General features: G+C 39.8%; 1 protein-coding gene across 1 annotated transcript; it reads right to left on the bottom strand.

The window, feature by feature from the left end:
* Nucleotides 1–259: 259 nt before the first annotated feature.
* Nucleotides 260–21968, bottom strand: LOC140483839 (PRA1 family protein 3-like). Its single transcript, XM_072582528.1, has 3 exons — nucleotides 21750–21968; nucleotides 2424–2641; nucleotides 260–1381 (listed from the first exon to the last, which is right to left on the bottom strand). The coding sequence occupies exons 1-3, from the start codon at nucleotides 21923–21925 to the stop codon at nucleotides 1203–1205; spliced, it is 573 nt and encodes a 190-aa protein (XP_072438629.1). The 5' UTR covers nucleotides 21926–21968; the 3' UTR covers nucleotides 260–1202.
* Between the last annotated feature and the right edge of the window lie 157 nt (nucleotides 21969–22125).

Raw genomic sequence — 22125 nt, 5'->3', positions numbered from 1 at the left:
GGAAATTTACAGGCAGAAGTCATCCAGTCTTGCCATGACAATTGGGATACTTGCATTAAACAGCAAACTAATGAAGTATTATACAGAGATATCAATATCTTTCTTAATTTTAGCAGCTAGAAAAAAACAAAAGTGGAAGTATGTTATGAATCAGTAAATGCAGTCTACCTCATCTGGGATAAATGTACACAGCTCCAGTTTGTTGTGAATTTTTTTAAATTGACAGCAGTTTTATTAATAAAGTTTCAACTGCAACACAAACAATTTAAAGTAGCCTTTATTGCATGCAAGAGATGTTGCATATCTTTGGACCTGCAGAGTTAAATACCACATACAACTGTTTGCCAAACATCTTAGCAGCTGTAAAATAGTTACGCAACTGCAATAGCTACATTAGTAAATGAGCTGAGCTCCCAAAAGACATGTTTTTCTTAAATTCATTTTTCCCCAAACTTAGTAGATTTGGTAAAATTGAGTGAGATTGCATGTGCTTGACATTTTCCCTGGTGGTGTGGCTTCGGAGGTTTCGATATAGGAGTGAATCCAGTTTTGCAATGATTTGTGCTATTCCAGTTAATGGCAGGCCTCAAAGTCAACTGAATACACATTACAAAAGATAAATTATTTCCCCATATACCTATAATCAAAAAAAAAACCCAACATAAAACATTTATATTCTAACGTAAAATCATACCAAACAGAAGGTTGTGGAGCTTTCTACATTAGAAACAGCAATTGGAAACTTGTGAAGGGGTCATACAGTTCTTCCATTTTTCATCATCTGTTCAGGCTTATATATCCTGATTTCTTAAATACCCATGAACAACGTATCTTAAGAATATATCCCTAAACTCTAAAACAGTAACTTTAATTAACAAAATCAAACTCAACACCACAATAAAAATTGTTCAAGAATACATGTCATCCAGAGGAACTATTGTAATAGTGGCATGTTAGCTAGCAGTTACTTTACCCAAGAAAAATACATAAAGCCAAAAAAAAACCATGTCTGGCACTGTATCAAAATGTTTGTCTTCTACAATACATTTTACTCTGCAAACAAAATAACACCCATTTTTACTTTGGGATTCTTGACAATTGCACATCATATCAGTGTGTATGCAGATTGCAAAATGTTATTCCAGGAATACTGCACAACATATACCAAGTTAAAGATGCAAACTATATTAATAATCAGTTCCTTATTTGTCTTTGCTTTGAGCTGCCAACATATCTGCAAATTTAGAGAGATGTTCCTGTTCCTGACCAAGTGCATTCAGAAAGATACCCATTGGGCTCTTCTTCAGTCCAACCTCTTCCATCTTGTTTTCAATCTTGTTCTTTAAGTTACGAAGCCTCAGAGAAGCATGTACAAACATCACTGAAATAACATTTAAAAATGTTAAATTGAATGCACATTCAGTTAGTTTCTGGCTTAAATAAAAATGCATTGTATATTAAACGCATTCAAAACGTTCACAAAGTTAGTTCTAGATGGGAAAAATCAGATTTATAATGCACTTCCCACATTGATTAATGGAATAATAAAATCCCTACAGTATGGAAACAGACCATTTAGCCCATCAAGCACAATCTGACCCTCAAAGCATCCTTCCCAGGCCCACCACACTACCCTAACACTGTAACCCTGCATTTCCCATGTCTAATCCACCTAACCTGCACATCCCTAGACACTATGGGTAATTCAGCATGGTCAATCTACCTAACTTGCATATCTTTGGATTTTGGGAGGAAGCCACAGAACCTGGTTGAAATCCACATAGACACAGGAGAACGCACAAACTCCACACCAACAAAAGTCACTTGAGGTTCCTTTCCCTGCGAGGCAGCAGTACTAACAACTGAACTTACCATGCTGCCCCATGACAACAGACAGAAGCTCTAAGCCTGGTTAACATTAGTTTCAACACTCCCACTGGAGCACATGATAGTAGCATGGTGGCTTAGTGGTTAACATTGCTGTCTCACAGCGCCAGAGTCAAGGGTTCGATTCCAGCATCAGATGACTGTGTGTGGAGCTTGCACATTCTCCCAGAGTCTGTGGGGGTTTCCTCCAGTTCCTCCCACAGTCCAAGATGTGGTGGATTGGCCTGCCAGATTGCCCACAGTGTTCAGGGATGGGGTAGGCTAGGTGCATTAGTCAGGGAAAAATGTAGAGTAATAGGGATAGGGGAATAGGTCTGGGTGGGATACTCTTCAGAGGGGCAGTGTGGACTTGTTGGGCCAAAATGGCCTGTTTCCACATCGTAGGAACTCTAAGATCAGCCAACTCAATAAAAGAAGAAACAAAGGTATTCTGCTTCACAGCTTCTCAAACTGATCAGGAATCTTGTTTTTTTTTTGCACGGAGATGTCATTTGCCTGGGTTTAATCACTTTTAAATTGACAGAGACATTACTTACAAAGCAACGGCAAAGTGATTCCAAACAAGAAAACCATCACTCCCCCGACAATGGAAATGAAAAAGTAGCTCATCAGCAAGATGCTCAAGACAAACGTTGTGGGGTACCGACGCTTGAAATGACCAATAGCCGCTTTATTTTCCGAAGCCCACATGGAACCCATGAATATCAGCACTACCACTGCTCCTCCAAGGATGATCTCCAAGGGGCTCAGAAACCTGCCAACAGTGAAAAAAAAAATTAAAAGTAAAATAACAGAGAGTCAAAGTTGGATCTTAGACTGCCTTGGGGAAAAAAGGCATGAATGTTCACCAAGAATAAAATATTCCTTATTAGGAACATAAAAACACAAATATGCCATTCAGGCCATTGAGCCTGCTCCACCATTCTAGAGCACAGCTGATCATCTAGCTCAATGGAAGATTCCCACATTATTTCCATAAGCCTGGATATTATAGTGACAGCTTTTCTAGTTAATCTCTATCTTGACCTTAAAATGACTAAAAACTTCCACAGCCCTCAGGAGGTAGAATTGCAATAATTCACCATCATCTGGATATTTTAGCCTCATAGCAAATATATTCTTTTGAAAACCAAACATTACTTTAAACACGGGTCATCACCCATCTACCATCTAATCTTAACAGATTTTTTCAATCCACCACTGGCCTCTTCCTCGTACTTTCATGATTGCTTTAGCTTAGATCGAAGATCCTCATTTGCGATTGAACCAAAATTTTTCTCGTGCTCAAAAGAAAAATCATACTATTTTCAATATTTCCAAAAAATGTTTCTTTACAAGGAGATTAAATTAGCCCTCTCTAATTGCATGATGCTAGATCTATAATGGCTTGTGCCCCAGCTGATCCTCAATATATCTGTTCCTCCAGAAAAGTCACTCCACAGTTTTGGTACTCATTAGAATTAACCAGTCTATTCTGTAATTTGATCTCAGGATTTTGTTATCTGCTACTCCTTTTTGCTTTCATTGAATTAAAACAAAGCTGTCAATCTGAATGCTCTCAGGTTCTTGTCAAAATGTCAAGTTTAAATTAACTTTAACAGCTTTTTATTAAATTTTAAATATTAAGTGATGAACTGGTTTGGACGAGTCTACTATTTAATTGGTTTCCTGCAGTTCAAAAGTAAAAAATACGTAGGAACAGATTATGAGTAGAAGTAAGGAATCTGGTTCTTTCAATCTCTTTGACCATTCTGTATCAAAGGTCAAGAGATTTTCCCGGCCAGGCCCCACAGTCAGAGCAAGGAGAGAAATGGCAGACTTCACCCATGTCCAATCCGCTTATTCTCTGCCCTCTTCATCATTCACATTTATCCCCCATTCAAAAATGAACAAATTTATACAATTACATAAAAGGTCATAGTAAAAAGTGATAAAGCCTATCGACGACTCTGGTTAAAAATATCATTGACATATGCAGCAGAGGTCACCAAATGAAGAGCAGCAACAAAAATAAAAAGTGATGCCGTATTTGTTTTTAAGTGGCCCAACCATAACCATTAAACACCAAAAGGGTTAGATTATACTTCAAAACAATATTGTACAATAATATTAATGTGACAGGAAAATATCCTATAACTTTATAACACCATGCAGACAACATTTTGATTACCTCTTTAAAGTGTTCAGCACATCACACCATACACAAGGAAACAGTCAATTCATATTTTGGGGAACATTTGACACCAATACTTTTACAATTCAGATAAACTACACAACATCCAGATAACTTTTTCCTGACTGATTACATGATATTACTGAATAAAACTATTTCATACAATCTTGATGAGCTGCTGGTGTTGGACTGGGGTAGAAAAAATAAAAAAAAACACCAGGTTTACTCAGAAGTATGTCCAAATAAACCTGTGGACCATAACCTAGTATGGTGTGATCTTTAACTTCATACAATCTTATCTAATCTTGTATTTCACAATATTCTCACATGATAGAAAGATTAAGTGACTTGAGAAAAATCAGAATGACTCCATCACACAAGCCTTCATTATTAGGAAGTGGCCTTGGAGTGAGCTAGAGAGAGAGTGGCGGAATAGGCTGGGGCTATTTTCCCTGGAGTGTGTCAGAGACTGACCTTATAGCAGTTTATAAAGTCATGAGGGGCATAGATAGGAGAAAGACCTTAGCTATTCACCATCAAAAGGTTTGGTGTGGGGTCAGGGAGTCCAGAACAAGATGGCATAGGTTGAGGGAAAAAGATCTAAGGGGCAACTTTTTCATGCAGAGTGGGGAGTGTATGGATTGAGCTGCCAGAGGAAGCGGAGGAGGCTGATACAATTACAACATCTTAAACAAAAAGTATCTAGATGGGTAGATGAATATGAAGCATTTAAAAGGGGTATGGGCCAAGTGCTGACAAACAGAACTAGAATAGGTTAGGATATCTAGGCAGAATGGACCAAAGGGTTGGTTTCCACTTTAAGATGACCCAATGTATCACAACTCATAAGAGCCAAGAAGATTCAAGATTGAATGGCTTTTCCATAATCAGCAAGTCTGAAGGCTCTGCTGATTGCTGCCTCTCGCCACATTACATGTTTCAATATCCACAATGCATCACAACTTTATCACGTTAGCTCAGTACTTTAAAAGAAGCTTAAAAATAAGGCAAAGTAAGATAACAGGAAAGTGGACAATATTAAATAGATAAGACGAGAATCATGTGCAGTGTAAACCATGTTACACTGATTCGTAGAATCAGAAATCATAGAAACTCTATGGTGCAGAAGCAGACCATTCGGCCCATCAAGTCCACACTGGCCCTCTGAAGAGCATCCCACCAGAGCCCCCTTAACCCCCCACCCCGTAACTCTGCATTTCTTGTGGCTAATCCACTTAGTGTCCAGAGATGTGTGAGCTATGGGCAACTCACCTAACCTGCACATGTGGGACTGTGGCAGGAAATTCGAGCACCAGGCAGAAACCCACATAACCATGGGGAGAACATCTGCGTGAAGTCTGCATAGTCGCCTGCGTGTGAAACCGAACCCAAGTCCCTGGTGGTGGTGAGACAGCAGTGCTAACTACTGAGCCACCACACCTTACCTAATTCTTGCTAACTTAGGGAACCAAAAAGGGTTTTGGAGTTGAAATATAAATTGATCAGCCATGACCTTGTTGAATGATGGAGCAAGCTCAAGAGGTTGAATAAATGGGTTACTTCTGTTCTTGGTTCACATGTTCCTATACACATTTGTCCTGGAAACTTAACCAGTAATTTTTTTTTTAAAAGAAGTGCATTACAGACTAACAACTCTGGACAGCACTGTGACTAGAATTTTCACTTTCCAAGAATTAGAAAATGTGTTCTATTTTGGTCACAATCCTTTTGAGTGAAAACCATTTCTAGTCATCTACAGTACTCTGTCCAGACCCTTAACGATTTAAAATATTTGATCGAACCATCTTTTTTTTTTAAAAAAAGGCTCAAGTCCCAACTTCAATCATCTCATAACTGGATGACCACAATTACTAAAATCTTTGGGAGAATCATTCCTCTCAAAAGGCGTTTACATTCCTCCTCAAAGTGTGACATCAATAAAATGGGTTATGAGTCAACCCTACTTTGCACCTCTCAGTTTTTGGTTTCTTACGCATGTTCTAGCAATTCCCAAAATTCAAGCCTCTAGCACCATTAACGTGTCACAAACAGAAATCTGCCTACTTTTAGGCAGGACAAATATCTGAACTATATTTTAAGCTATTTTAAATGAGTATTGTAAGAATTTAACAAAAAAAAATCATGAAGTGTGTTACTGGCTGGGCCCGCATTTTATTTCCCAACTTTGTTCATAGAATCCCTAAAACACATAAGTAGGCCATTCTGCCGACAGAGGTCACACTGACCCTCAAAAGAGGATCCAATCAGACGCAACCCTCTACCTTATCCTTGTACCCTGCATTTCCCCATGGCTAATCCACCTTGCCCACACATCCCTGGACACTCCAGGCAAACTGGCATGGCCAATCCACTTAACCTACACATCTTTGGACTATGAGAGGAAACCCATTCAGACATGGGGAGAATGTCTGTATGGGATTTGCACAGTCACCTGAGGATGGAATCAAAGCTCGGTCCCTGGCACTCTGAAGCAGTAATGCTATTATCTTTGAGGTGGTGGTGGTGGGGAGTTGCCTTCTTGAATTACAGCAGTACATTTGGATTAGTACTCCCAAAATGCTATTAGGAGATATTTGAAGGATGTTGATCCAGTGGCACTGAAGCAATGGCAGTATTTCCAAGATAGGATGAGTGTGGCTTGGAGGTAAACTTGCAGATGGTAGTGTCCCCATGTATCTGTAGCAATGTCTTTCTAGATGGAAGTGGTCGTGGGCTTGATGTTTCAGGAGCCTTGCTGAATCTTGTAGATACTACACAAATGCTACTGAGCATCAATGGTGGAGAAATGGGTGGGTCACGCTTCGGTGGATCGGTGTGGACCTGTTGGGCTGAAGGGCCTGTTTCCACACTAAGTAATCTAATCTAATCAAGTGGACATTTTTGGAATTGGTGCCAATCAAGCCAGCTACTTTGTCCTGAATGGTATCAAGATTCCACATTCCTTACAGGATTTGGTGGTGGTGGTGGTGGTGAGGGGGGGTATGTTACACACTTCAGAATTCTTAGCCTCTGACCTCCTCTTACTGTTTCAGTATTTGTATTCTGGTCAATGGTACCACCAGGATTTAAATGGTAGGGGATTCAGCGATGGCAGTTCCACTGAAGGTCATGGGACAATGGTCCAATTTTCTCGCTAGAGAATTCATTGCAGCTGAAGACTGTTACAAAATGCTTCAGCCTTGTCTTGTGCTAATGACTCACTAATCATTGATAAAAGATGATATTTGTAGAGCTTCCTCCAGTGAGTTGCTAAATTGTCCACCAGCATTCACAACTGGATGCAGCAGGACTGCAAAGCTTGAATTTGATCTGTTGAAGGTGGAATCACTTAACCCTCTCCATCACTTGCTGCATATGCTACTTGACTCAACTGCCTGCTATTTGTCTGGTCTTGTAACTTCACCATGTTGATACCTCATTTTTAGACATGACTGCTGTTGCTCCTTGCATTCTTTATTGAGCCGGTGTTGAATCCCTGTCTTGATGGTAATTGTACAATAGGATATATGCTAGGTCATGTGATTTTACTGGGGCATGATTCTGCTGATGGCCTACAGCATCTCTTGGACAACCAGCTCAGAGTTGCTAGATCTGTTTATAACCTATCCTTGAGCAGAGTGATACTGTCACAACACAATGAACAGTACCCTCCAGATTGGTAAGAGCTCAAATATATGTTTTTTCCACTTGTAGATTCCTTTACCACTGACCACACAAACAGTTTCATGGTTAAGTCCTTTACAACTTGACCAGCTGGATGAGTAGTGCTGCTGCCGTTGAGTTGCTCTTGGTAGTGGACATTGAAGTTCCCTGCCTCAATACATTCTGCACCCTTATCACCCTCAGTGCTTCCTGCAAGTGGTGTTCAACATGAAGGAAAATAGATTTAAAAATCGGCTAAACAGAACACAAATTTTCTTGTCCAATTTGACCTGATTCCATGAGACATCATGGGGTCTGGAGTCACTGACTTTATGACACCAGCAAAGCAAACCCAAAGGTCATAGAGATGTATAGTACAGAAACAGACCTTTCAGTCCATGCTAACCAAATATCCTAACCTAACCTAGTCCCATAGCCATCTAAACCCTTCCTATTCACGTACCCATCCATTTGCCTTTTAAGTGTTGGAATTGTACCAGCCTCCACCACTTCCTCTGGCAGCTCATTCCATACACACATCACTCTGAAAAAGTTGTCCCTTTTAAATTTTTCCCCTCTCACCCTAACCCTTTAGTTCTGGACTCCCCCACTCCAGGGAAAAGACATTGTCTGTTTACCTATCCATGCCCCCCAAAATTTTATAAACCTCTACAAAGACACTCCAGGGAAAACAGCCCGAGCCCAGTCAACCTCTCCCTCTCGCTCAAATGCTCCAACCTTGGCAACATCCATGAAGATGTTCAGAAAAGATTTACAAGTTTCACAACATCCTTCCGACAGAGGGGGAGAGAGAGAGAGAGAGAGAGAGAGAGGGGGAGAGAGACCAGAATTGCATGCAATATTCCAAAAGTAGCCTAAACAAAGTCCCGTACGGCTACAAAATGACCTCCCAACTCCTATACTCAATGCTCTGATTTACCTGCGTCTCCACTGTCAAGTAACAATGAACCTTTCACTAAGGTCTCTTTATTCAGCAACACTCCCCAGGACCTTACTATTAAGTGTACAAGTCCTGCCCAGATTTGCCTTTCCAAAATGCAGCACCTCACATTTATCTAAATTAAACTACATCTGCCACTCCTCCACCCATTGGCCCAAATGATCATGATCCCATTGTATTCAGAGATAATGTTCTTCGTTGTCCACTACACCTCCAATTTTGATGTCATCTGCAAACTTACTAACTATACCTCCTATATTCACACCGGAATCATTTAAATAAATGACAGAAAGCAGTAGGCCCAGTATCTTTGTGGCACATCGCTGGTCACAAGCCTCCAACCTTCTGCCACCACTGTCTTAGAGAGACGCCTTTAAACCATGGTATCGCCTAATTCTAGTCTCTCCTATGAGTGGAAACATCCTTTCAGCATCTACCACAAAATACCCTAAAGGATTTTCATAAAGTCCAGCTCTCATTCTTATAAACGCTAGTATTTACACAACAAAACTTCTCTCAATCTCCTCCCCATTCCACCTTTGGTCACCACCAAAGAATTTTTTTTTGGTGAAAGCAAGGAGCAAGAACAAACCATTTCCAGTTTAAAAATGTAATCTGGAGGAAAGTAATAAGGAATGCATTAGCAGGTCCTCTCCTTGGATGAGTTTCAACTACAATTTTATTCACTAAATCACATGTTCCAGCACCAGAAGGGTGATCCACCCAATAATTGAATAATTAGTCACTAGACACAGCGAATATTCAGCACATTGTGAATTAAAAGTTTTGCATTTGAAGATTATGCTTTCAGCCATCTGGGTTAATTTACTCAGTCTGGTACACAGATGACTGGCCACAGATGGATGGAAAGAAGAGTGGAGCAATAGTTCTTATATAGATGCTGATGGTATTCAACTATACGTTATCCCTCACCTCTTCATTGCCCACGCTGACAAACTGCTTGACCAATAAGTCTTGGATGTTTACAACCTTACCCAGCTAAGCTTAAATACAAGGTTTGTCAATGGGCTCCAGTTTAAACTTGCATGCATACCACTGACTATTCTCAACTCACATCTCAAGCAACTAAAAAAAAAACCTGAAGTTATACAAAACTCTATCATTGTAGGCTATTTTGGAAAAGTACTACAGCAGCACATTAATTGAAAATGAGGGTGGGGTGTAGAAAGGGGAACCACCACTGTAGGAGAGAAAACCATTTTATTTTACAAAGTAAAATGAAGATTCAGTGCTTATTGTAACCATCACAAATTAGAATCAGCTGCGTTTTCACATTACCAAGGAATTGCACACAAATAAAAAGAGTTAGGGATGATTGTCAACTCACCAAAGGTTTCTTAGACAGCATCCTCCAGACCCACAACCTCCAAACTGGAAGAGTAAGGGTAGTAGATGCATGGGAACAAAGCCACCCTACAAATTCCCTCCAAACCACCATCCTGATTTGGAAACAAATTGCTGTTCATCCACTGTCAGTGAATTAATATCTGGAACTCCCTTCCTAACAGTACTGTGATAGTCTCTGAACCCGAAGGACTGATGAATTTGAGAAAGTAGCCCACTACCACCTAAAAAAAAAACCAGTAAGGATGGGCAATAAATGCTAGTCTAGCCATTGACAATTTTTTTTAAAAAGATTAAGTAAGCCAAATTTATGGATGCAACCTATGGGCTAGACTCAAAATTGCACCTAATCTGTCCATTTCCCAAACGGGAATGTACACTCCAGTTTCCTCAAAATTCAGAACTTTTAAAAACACAAGGCATACTGAAGAATTTATAATCAAGGAAGGATTTTACTTTGACTAAAATGAAAAAAAAACAACAGCAAATACAGAGTAGATTTCAGATGAGAAAGTTTGTAAGAACTCAAAAATTACAATATTTACTTCCCAAAATGGAAACAATGTTTTACTTCCCCACATCTCCTTTGAACAATTATGGATGGAGGTTTCCATGTTTGAGTTTCAAATTGAGTTTCGCTGGTAGAAGATTTAATGATGGGTCAAAGATCAAGGAAATGTGGGCATATCATTGTGTAATCTGAGTGTGCAGATAACAATCATTCACACAACATGGAACAGAGCTCTGGGAACAAATACCAAGAAAAGCCTAGTGCACTAATCACCACCATGTCCCCTCAGACCATTGTTGTCAGTATATGGCATTCAAATACAGCACATTTTCTTAAACAAGTGATTTAGTACTTTCAGTACTTTTCTACCCTCCAGTAATTGAGTACAATCTAATTTTTAAAATTTTAAATTTTACTGAGTTATTTTCAATCTGGTGATATCCTGACAAACAGTTTTCTCAAACACCATATAACCAAGTAGTTATTGTAGGGACAAGAAACACAAACTAATCCTTTGAAATGCCCATTTGTGGAAAATTATCTATTGATAGTTATCTAAACACCAACACCTGCCATTCCACAGCACTGAATTCATTATCTATCTCTGGCAAACTAATTCATTGGAAACAATGAATGCCTGTGTGTCTGATCTGTTGCAGTCTTGCCATTGTCTTTATTATTCATAACATTAATTTAGAAATGTCAGCTTCAATTTTCCAGATTATGACACTATTAGATAACATGTTAACGATCCATTTTTGGCTAGCTTACAGACATTTCTTAGAAAAGACAGGTTATTTGCATAGTAAAGCAGATAAAATGTTAAAGACCAGATCAACTACACAGGAAGTTCAAAATTATTGAAGGAAACAGAATAAAGGGTGTGAGGGATGTCCACTGACCCTGACAATTTCTGGTAATTCATGGAATAGACCAATATCAAGCAATAAAAAGCATTCACAGAGTGAAGTTTCATAATCTTCCTTAAGCAGAAAGATTAAATTATCAGAGGCTGATATTGGATACTAATGCTCAGCACCCAATAGTCAATTCTGAAGTTGTTACTGGAGTTAAATCCAGTGGAGAATACAACAGATAGGCATAAAGGTATGGTCTTCACAATGTGGCTAAGTATTTTTGATCGAAATGGTAAAGGATTGCTTTAAAACCAAGGATTGTAGGAGGGATTGCTTCATTTTCAGTAACTTGATTCTCGAACCTTATTATATGTTGTGTTACACTGCTGTTTTAATTCAAGCAGAGCAGGAGGTTATATGTAGATGGATCAGCACTGGGGGCACGTATAGAGTGTGATTCAGCCAGTGACAGGTTGCCGATTGGTCACAATGCTGAAACGAGTCATGAATACCAAAGGCAACATCCATTTTATTGAGCAGCTTGTGGGCATGAACAATACTGACAGAAGCCTTCATATCCACTTCCTCCACCATCGATCGCAGCAGCATGTACTGTCTACATGATGCCCTGCAGAAATTTGCCAGAGATCCTGAGACAGCACCTTCCAATCCCACAACCATTCCCATACAGAAGCGCAAGGGTAGCAGATACATGGGAACACCACCAAATATTCCTCTCTAAGCCACTTACCATCCTGATTTGAAAATATAGTGCTGTTCCTTCACTGTCACTAGGTCAAAATCCTAGAATTCCTTCCCTAAACAGCACTGGGATCAACCTACAGGACATGGAAACTACACAAATATCCTAATGCTCAAGGACAGAGGAGCCCAGCATATCATGCAAAGGGAAGGATGACAAAGTTGCCATAATCTTCAGTCAGGAGTGCCAAGTGGATGATCAATCTCACTGAAGACACTGGATACTGAACAGCTATGGATGAAACAACATCGCTGCAATGGTATTGCAGACATGTGCTCCAGAACATGCTGTACCCACACCAGCTTGTTCCAAGTACAATTACAACATTGCTATCTACCCAACAAGGTAGGACCTATATACAAAAGTAGGATAAAAATCAAACCCAGCCACTTACTGCCCCATTAGTTTACTCTCAATTATTAATAAAGTGATGGAAGGTATCAGTGCTTTCAATAAACATTTGCTTAGCAATACCTTGCTCACAGACACTCAGAGTACCACGAGGACCACTCAACTTTTGACCTCATTACAAAGATGGAAAAAAAGAGAGATTCCAGAGGGAAGGCAAGAGTGACAGCCTTTGACATCAAGACCACATTTAATAGAATGTGCCACCAAACAGCCCTAGCAAAACTGGAGTCAATGGGAGTCAGGGGAAATCTCCCTGCTGGTTGGAGTTAGGTCTGGTGCAAATTAGGATGGTTGAGGTTGTTGGAAAAATCAGTCATTTTAGCTCCAGAGCATCTCTGCAAGAACTTCTCAGTAGTTACTTTTAAAATCAACTCGTATAAAACATGCTACAACACATCTCTGGGGTAGAGGGGACTTGATCCTAGGTCTTCAGGTTCAGGGGTAGGTTCTTAGCCATCCAGTTCCTCATGGTAGTGCCCTAGGTTCAACCACCTTCAGCCGTTTCATCAATGGCCTACCCTACATTGCAAAAAGTCAGAAGTATGGATGTTCACTGATGGTTATACAATGTTCAGCATCATTTATGCCTCCTCATACTTAAGTAGTCCATGTCCAAAAGCAGCAAGACCTGGAGAATATCCAGGCTTATTTTGACATGTAATAGTGACAGCATAAATGCCAAGCAATGACCATCTCCAACAAGATAGCATCCAACCATTGCCCTGGATATACCATTGCCTAATCCCAACTATCAATATTCTGAAGATTACCATTAATCAAACTCTGAACTGGTGAAAGCATATAAACACTGACTATACAAACAGGATAAAAGCTAGGACATGAGTCCCCAAAAGGTTGCCCATCATCAGGCATTCCTGAAGAAGGGCTTATGCCCAAAACATAGATTCTCCTGCTCTTTGGATGCTGCCTGACCTGCTGCGCTTTTCCAGCAACACATTTTTCAGCCATCACCTACTAGGCACATGTCAGAAGTGTGATAGAATACACCTCACTTGCTTGGATGAGTGTAGTGCAAAGCTACCTAGGACAAAGCAGCTCATTTGATTGGCACCAAATTATTTTATGAATAAAGTATATTTTTGAAATAAAAAAAAAATTCTACAAATGTTCACTTCCTCCACCAACAATGCTCCGTAGTAGCAGCATGTACCAAAAGATGCAGTACAGAAATTAACCAAGTCTTCTGAGACAAATATGCATTCTCCCAAATCCAAATCAGGTCTCTTCTGAACTGCTCCTATCTATAGATTTTCTAAACTAAAGAAAATCCTTAATTATTTTGAAATGTAAACAAGCTAACAGCCTTCAAAATGTTCATCCTACATATTGTAATCAATAAACACCTTAGTCCTTCAACACTCCAGTGTGTTGCTGTCACCCATTTGGTCAGGTACAGGATTAGGTCAGTTCTTGAAGGACAATCTGACCCAGACTTTTTTTAAACTCTTCAAAAACTACCAGTAGCATTTGATATCCAGATACTAAAAGTACATAATAAAATCATATCTCTCACCAGACTATTGATATTGCACTGAGCAATGTAAGCGCTTAGGTCCAACCGGACCATGAGTCAACAATATTTTGGCTACTCTGCTAATTGAGTTTTGGCAAATGTTATAGAGTCAGCCTCATGTAGCATAGAAACAGGTCCTCTGGCCCACCACATCTAAACCAAACTATACTAATCTCATTTACTTGCATTTGATCCATTGTCTACTATACATTGGCATCTTAAGTGTTCCTCCAGATGTTTCTTAAAATGTTGAGTGGACCTGCTCCACCACCCCCTCAGGCAGCATATTCCATACTTCCACCACCTTCTGGGTGAAAACAATTTTTCCTCCGATCTTTCCTAAACTACTACTTCTCACCTTAAACTTGTGAACTCTGAGCTTAGTCAGATGTGCCACCAGGCAACAGTTCTCACAATCTACTCTTTATTTGCCTGTAAATTTTATGTACTTCAATTGAATCCCATCTCAGTCTCCTCTGATCCAAGGAAAAGCAAACAGAGCCCACCCAGCTTCTCAATACTCAGACTTTTCATCCAAGGCAACATCCTGTTGAATCTCCTCTACACTCTTGCAATACTGTTGCAACCAAAACTGCACAAAGTATTCCATCTATGGCCTGAACAATGTTTTATAATGTTGAAACAAGACTTCCTTCTTATGTTCTCACCCTGGTTAATGAAAGAAAGCGTCCATTATGTCTTCTGCACCATTGTGTGTTGACACATTCAGGGATCTATGGATTTGTACACCAAGATCCCTTTAATTGTCAGTACTATCTCAGGACCTACCATTCATTGAGTATATCCTTCCTTCATTAAGCCTCCCAAACTTTGTCACCTCATACTTACCAGAATTAAATTCAACATCTCATCCACATCCGCCCTTGAACTCCAACCCTCAACGCAACAAGGGCAGAAGTCCATGGCTCTCATCTTCCACCCACCAGCCTCTATATACATTGCATCATCCTCTGCCACTTCCGCCACCTACAAACCACCACTAGGGATATATTTCCCTCCCCACCCCTATCAGAGTTTCGAGAGACCATTCCTCGCCAGATCCACCACTGCCCCAGCCAGCCCCCCTCTCCTGGCACCATCCCCTGCCACTGCAAGAAGTGCAAAACCTGCACCCACACCTCCCCACTCATCTCCGTCCAAGGCCTCAAAAGAATCTTTCTACGTCAAACAGAAATTTACCTGTACCTCCACAAATATCATCTACTATATCCGTTGCACCCAATGTGGTCTCCTCTACATCAGGGAGGCAGAACGCCAACTTGTGGATTGTTTCAGAGAATACCTCTGGGACACGTGCACCAACTAACCCCACTGCCCTATGGCGGAACAGTTCAACAACACGCAGGTCCTGGGCCTCTTCCATTGTCAAACCCTAACCACTCAATGCCTGGAGGAAGGACAGCTCATCTGCTTTGGGACACTGCAAACACACAGGATTAATGTGGATTTCATCAGTTTCCTATTTCCCCTGCCTCACTTTAGCCCAATCCCAAACCTCCAACTCAGCACCCCTCTTGACTTGTCCATCAATTTTCCCATCTATCCATTATCTACCTAATGCATTCTCAGCTAATTTCCCCTCCAGCCCCACCCCCCCGACCATTTATCTCAGTCCCCCACAAGCCTCATTCCTGATGAAGGGCTTTTACCCAAAACACATTCTCCTGCTCCTTGGATGCAGCTTTTCCAGCACCACACAACTCTGATCTCCAGCAGCTGCAGTCCTCAATTTCTCCTAGTTAAATTCCATCTGCCATTGCTCTACCCAATTTACCAGCTGATCAATATCAGACTCTAGCCTGAGTCAATCCTTCACACAATCAACACCAATTTTTGTCATCTACAAACTTACTAAATTATACCTTTTACATTTACATCTAAGTGATTAATATACATAACAAACAGTAAGGGTTGTAGCACTAATCCCTGTGTTAAACTGCTGGTCACAGGTTTCCAGCAAAGCAACCCTCACCATCACGCTTTCCTTTCTATTTGGAGACCAATTTTGGATATAGTTTGCTATCTTGCCTGCAATCCCATGAACCTTGTAATGTGCGATCTTATTAAAGACCTTCCTAAAGTCTATGCAAACCACATTAACTTTATGCACACCTTTAATCAATATATTTAAGTCACCTTTCCAAAAACTCAATTAAAATTAATCAAATAGACATTCACAAATCCATGACGACTATCCTCAATCAATTCTTGCTTCAAAGTATAGATTAACCATATCCCTTTTCTTCCCAATAATTGTCCTACCACTGATATTAGATTAACTGTCAGTAATTGAAATACCAAAGTTTGTTCTCCAGCTACTGTAGTACTGTATACTGCAGAAGAAGTCATTAAGCGAGAGAGTGTTTCAAATACTGATAGTAAAACGCATCTGTTTTACCATAGAAAGTGAATTGAATCAATTCATTATTTGTACATCATTTTAGTGAATTGCTAAAAATGCCCATGGCCCTTCTGTGGGACTAGTTTGACTCAATGGAACGGAATTTTTTTTTTAAAAAAAAGGTCAAATTTCAATACTTCAGTGTGCTGAATTAACTATTCTCACCGAATTTAGTTTGGAACAACATACAATGACAATTAGTTCAATGAGCCTTATTTTAAATTACTGACTTGCAACATCTGCTGCATAAGTCAACATTCCAATTAAAATTTTAATATATCAACTTTTCTATCCTAGGAAAAAAATGACTGTTTCCTCAAGAACGTGATACTGAACGGTGGTCAGTGCCTTCACAAAAGGGGAAAAGAAAATTCAACGTTTAATCAAAAATGTTGTAGAACACCACTTCTGCCTTAAGAAATTGGTTTGATGCCAGGATCGAGAAATCAATAAAACATGGAATACAGCATACTCTAACAGCAAAATCTGAAGTAATCTCAGGTAATACAGCATCTTGGTTCAAAATTAACAAGCCACGCCATGCCAGTTATTTCTGATTTTTTTTAAACATTGGGCCTATTTATTATGGCACTTGAACCCGAGTAGCTTGCTGGGAAATTTCAGAGGACAGTCAAGAGTCAACCACTTTGCTCTGGGTCTGGGAATCACATTTAAACTGTGGGAGAATAGATTCCCTAAAAAGAACATTAAATGATCTATGTGGGTTTTTAAAATCATAATTCAACACACTTGCCATTAGACTTCTGGTTTCAAAAGATTTTTTTTTAATTAAAAAAAAACAGATTTTTAGTGAAGTCTAAATTTCACCATCTGCAATGGTTGGATTTGAACCCATGCCCACATTAGGGACACTCGATTGTTAGTCTTGTGACATTACCACCGCCTCTCCTGATGACATGAAATCATCTTTCAAGTGGCCACTGAATCACTTCAAGGAAGAATGCTTTCAGATTCTTGCAGTGAAGATACAGAATCTGCTAATACATTTTATAAACTCACATGCATCACTACAAAAGCACTCTGGAAAAGATGATAACTTACTGCTAACAGTTTAGAACTTGCTTTAAATATAGCTTTAACATCCTAAAACAAAGACACAGGGAAATTCTAAAACAAAATATGTCAGCAAGCCAAGAAATTAGGTTCAACAAATACACACCCCAGATCTTCTTATGAGGGGAGGGGGAATAAATACACAAAAAAAAATCAATCACTGGAGAAAGCATGCTAAGGGAGTAATGGGGCTAAAAACCAACAAGTCCCTTGGACCCAATGGGATGCATCCTAGGATATTAAAAGAAGCAGCTTCAGAGATTGAGGATGCATGGATAGTAATTTGCCCAAAAATTCTTAGATTTGGAAAAGTCTCAGAGGGTTGGACAACTATTACCATCAATGTAAGAGCTTTGTTTTAAAAAGAGTCAGGAATCAAAAATAGGTGACTTTAGGCCAGTTGGTTTAATGTACGTTATTGAGAAAGCATTAGAGGCTACTATAAAGGATACAATAGCACAGCATTTAGAAATACATATGAAGAAACAGAGTCAACATGGTTTCATGAAGGAGAAACTATACCTGACAAATTTAATAGTTATCGAGTCAGAATTATACAGCACAGAAACAGACCCTTCAGTTCAACACGTTCATGCCAACCAGATATCCTAAACTGATCTAGTCCCACTTGCCAGCATTTGGCCTTTATCCCTTTCAACCCTTCATATCCATGTACTATCCAAATGTCTTTTAAATGATGTAATTATACCTGCCTCCACCACTTCCTCTGGAAGCTTGTTCCATATACGCATCACCCTCTGCATGAGAAAGTTACCTCTGAGTAACTAGCAGAATAGGTAAAGGGGAACGGTGGATGTAACATATTTGGATTTTCAGAAAGCTTTCAATAAAATACTATGTTCAGCTACTTAATAAGATAAGAACCCGTTATATTGGAGGTAGTACATGAGCACAGATAGGGGATTAGCTAAAAAATAGAAGACAGAAAATTGTTAGAGGGGGACATTTTCAGGATGGCCATCTGTAAGTTGACGTGCCACAGATCAGTACTGGGCAATTATTCACAATATAGGTCACTTACTTGGATAAGAAAAGTGAGTGAATGTATTACAGCTAAGTTTTCAAATGACAAAAACAAGTGGGAAGGCAAGTAGTATCACATGACAGAATCCATGTTAAGGGAAGAAAAACAAATTCTCTCTGTCAGCATCAGATCATTATTGTCTTTTTTTTAAAAAAACAGTGATGCATATTAGATTTTTCTAAAATACCAATATGATTAATAGCTATGAAGTGCCTTACTATGCAGGTGTCATGTGCATGAATCTGAAAGCATTCTTCCTTGAAATGAAGGTGGTCACTTGAAAGATAATTGCGTGCAATTTGGGAAGGCTGTGACAGATGAATAAAAAAATGTAAAGTGTAAGATTATGCATTTTGCAGGAACAATGAAGAAACTGAGTACAGAGAGTCTCCGATTTACGAATATCCAACATACAAACACAATCCCATACAAGGGCGTAATTCTAAAGATCCAACATACAAACTTTTTCTGTACTTATGGATGGCTATTTTATATTGCCCTGCATGGTGTTCCAATGTGCACAAATTGAATGGATACAAGAATGGAATGTGTTAGAACCAGTGGACAGAGTATATTCGTTAAGTGGGAGAAGAACAGCAGAGAGTTGTACCAGAGAGACAGATTTCAGAGTCCTTGCGCATAAATTTCAAAAGGCTAGCACCCAAAATCAGCATGTAACAGGGAAGACAAATGTAATGTTGGCCTTTATTTCAAAAGGAGCAGAGATTAAAAAGTAGAAAGTCTTCCAAAAACATTACAATGCACTGGTCAGACTACAGCTGGAATATTGAGAACACAGTGTTTCTAATCCAAAATCTAATCTAATTTACCGAAGGAAACATACACTGGAGACAATCCAGAGAAAATATACTGGACTGACACCAGTAATGGAGGGGCTGCCTTGTGAGGAAAGGCTGAGTAGCTTGGGTCGGTACTCAGTTTAGAAGAAAGTGATTTTATTAGAGTCAGACATGCAGGTCGGAAATAGACCCTTCAGTCCAACTAGCCCATGCACAATAGATATTCTAAATTAATTTAGTCCCATTTGCCAGCACTTGGCTCATATCCCTCTAAACCACTCCTATTCATATAATATTTTAAAAAGCACCTGGTTGTGTATAAGTGTACCAACCTCCACTACTTCATCTGGCAGTTCGTTACATACATGCATCACCTTCTGCATGAAAGGTTGCCCCTTAGGTCACCTTTAAACCTTCACCCCCTCCCCCCTTAAATCTATGCCCTCTGGTTTTCAACTCCCCTAACAGGAGAAAAAACGTTGGCTATTCACCCTTGCCATTCCCCTCATGATTTTATAAATGTCTAGAAGGTTACCCGTCAGCCTCCGATGTTCCAGGGAAAACAGCCCCAGCCTGTTCAAGCTCTCCCTCTGGCCCTGCAAATATCCTTGTAAATGTATTCTGAACCCTTTCAAGTTTCACAACAACATTCCTATAGCTGGGAGACCAGAATTTAATGCAGTGTTTCAAAAGTGGTTAGGCCACGTTGAAACATTAGGTTTCTCAGGGGACATTTAGATTCTTACAGGAACCGAACAGGTTAGAAGTGGAGGGGTTGTTGCCCCTTCGAGGAGAATAGAGGACCAGAGAGCATAATCTGAAAATAAAGGGGCCCACCTTTTAAAACAGATAAAGAGACATTTCTCTGAGGATAGTGAATTTGTAGCAATCTTTAACAAAGAGGTCTGTAGAGTTAGGATCATTAAAAGTATATTCAAGGCTGAGATAGATATTTAATCTGTAAGGAAATTGAACACGATGGAGGAAAGGCAGGAAAGTGAAGCTTACAGCTCTCAGATCAAACAACGTTCTCATTTGACTCTGCTCTGCTAGTCAATGGGCTGCTTTTGCTCCTGCATCTTACAGTCTCTCGCATAAGTGCACTCTAGGTTCTCAAACGGGTCAAAGAGGTAGCTATTTACGAGTATCTCTAAGAGGACAGTGAGATAGAGAAAGATGTAAGGAAGGTATTCCATAGTTCAGGGCCTAGGCATTTGAAGATACAACCACCAATGGCACAATGATTAAAATCAGGGATGTTCAAGAAGTCAGGATTAGAGTAGGGTAGATATATAGCTTGGAAAGAAGCCAGAGGTTAGAGACACAGGGAATGGTAAGACTATGGAGAGATTTAAAAACAAGAACAAACACTTTTTAAAAACAATACTATCAGAAGCAAACGTAGGTCAGCAAGCACAAGTGGAGCTGGATTTCATGGTTCAGTTTTAAAACAATTTCTGGATTAATGAATTGACTGAAAGGTATCAATTACAATTATGTTAATTTAGCCTATTGATTTTAAGTTCTGAAGAATTTTAAAAAGAGCAGAAATAAAAAAAGGCAAAAATATTCTTACAATAGACTGGAGGAAATAGGATTAAATCCTAATTTGCCAGTATTTGCATTAAAATATTGTCCTATGATACAGAACCACATAGAAATTCAGAAAACATTACAAAGTGTTACACTTTTCTCTTAATATGTTCAGTCAAAACAATTTGGCCATTTCCCATGCATGTATAAATTGATCCAGTTTCCAGGGTTTAGCAATCTGGCCAAAGATTGGTCACCTGAATTTAAGATCCTCATAGAATCAATTCACAGTCATACAGCATGGAAATTGGCCCAAAGGGTCTATCAGTCCATGTCAAACACAATCCCAAAGTAAACTAGCCCCACCTGCCTGCTCCTGGCCCATGCCCCTCCAGACATTTCCTATTCATGTATCTATCCAAATGCTTTTTAAACGTTGTAGCCATTCGTTTACCAGCAAACAGAAACTGAGCATTCCTCGGCTGTGAAGTTACCCCTGCTGAACAGTCCCTTGCATCTGGATATTAAAACTTGCTGATGCAAGCATTATAAAATTGTCGTTTAAGCCATTACAACATTTACACAAATGCAGGCGTGTCGATGCCTTCAGTAAAAAAAAACTTTGATAAGCTAATGTGAGCAAATGGGTGCACATTAATATACACCATCCCATTACGCAGCTGTTCCAATACACGACTAGTTTGAAACAATGAGAACGCTGCAGGCCCAGATAGAAACGAGCTCCTTTACCCGATCACTACAAAGATGCAGATAGCCATGACCAAGTAGTTACTCTGATAATAGAGCAAGTTGCTGATCACTCGGTTGTTCCATTTTGTTAAATCTCGAAAATCCGGCTGGGCGAAACGGGCTGAACCCAAAATGAAATCATCCCAGGGTCTTAACGGAGCGAACTGCACTTCCATGGTAGCAGCGACCGCACTGAGAGCTCAACAGCAGCGGCGCTTAAAGTGGCGTCACTGACTCCACCCGAGCGTAGGGGAATGAGCCACAGCCTCATTCGGACATATATCGATGATTCAAGGCACCAGAGGGTTATCCACTGGCTCCAGTGCGGGGGAGCTTGTGGATGGTTCTGAATGACCTTGTGTAATTCACAGATTGC

This window comes from Chiloscyllium punctatum, chromosome 12 (assembly GCF_047496795.1).
Source record: "Chiloscyllium punctatum isolate Juve2018m chromosome 12, sChiPun1.3, whole genome shotgun sequence".
Classification (NCBI taxonomy): domain Eukaryota; kingdom Metazoa; phylum Chordata; class Chondrichthyes; order Orectolobiformes; family Hemiscylliidae; genus Chiloscyllium; species Chiloscyllium punctatum.
The sequence above is the reverse complement of the archived record's forward strand: the minus strand, read 5'-3'. Positions and strand labels throughout refer to the sequence as shown.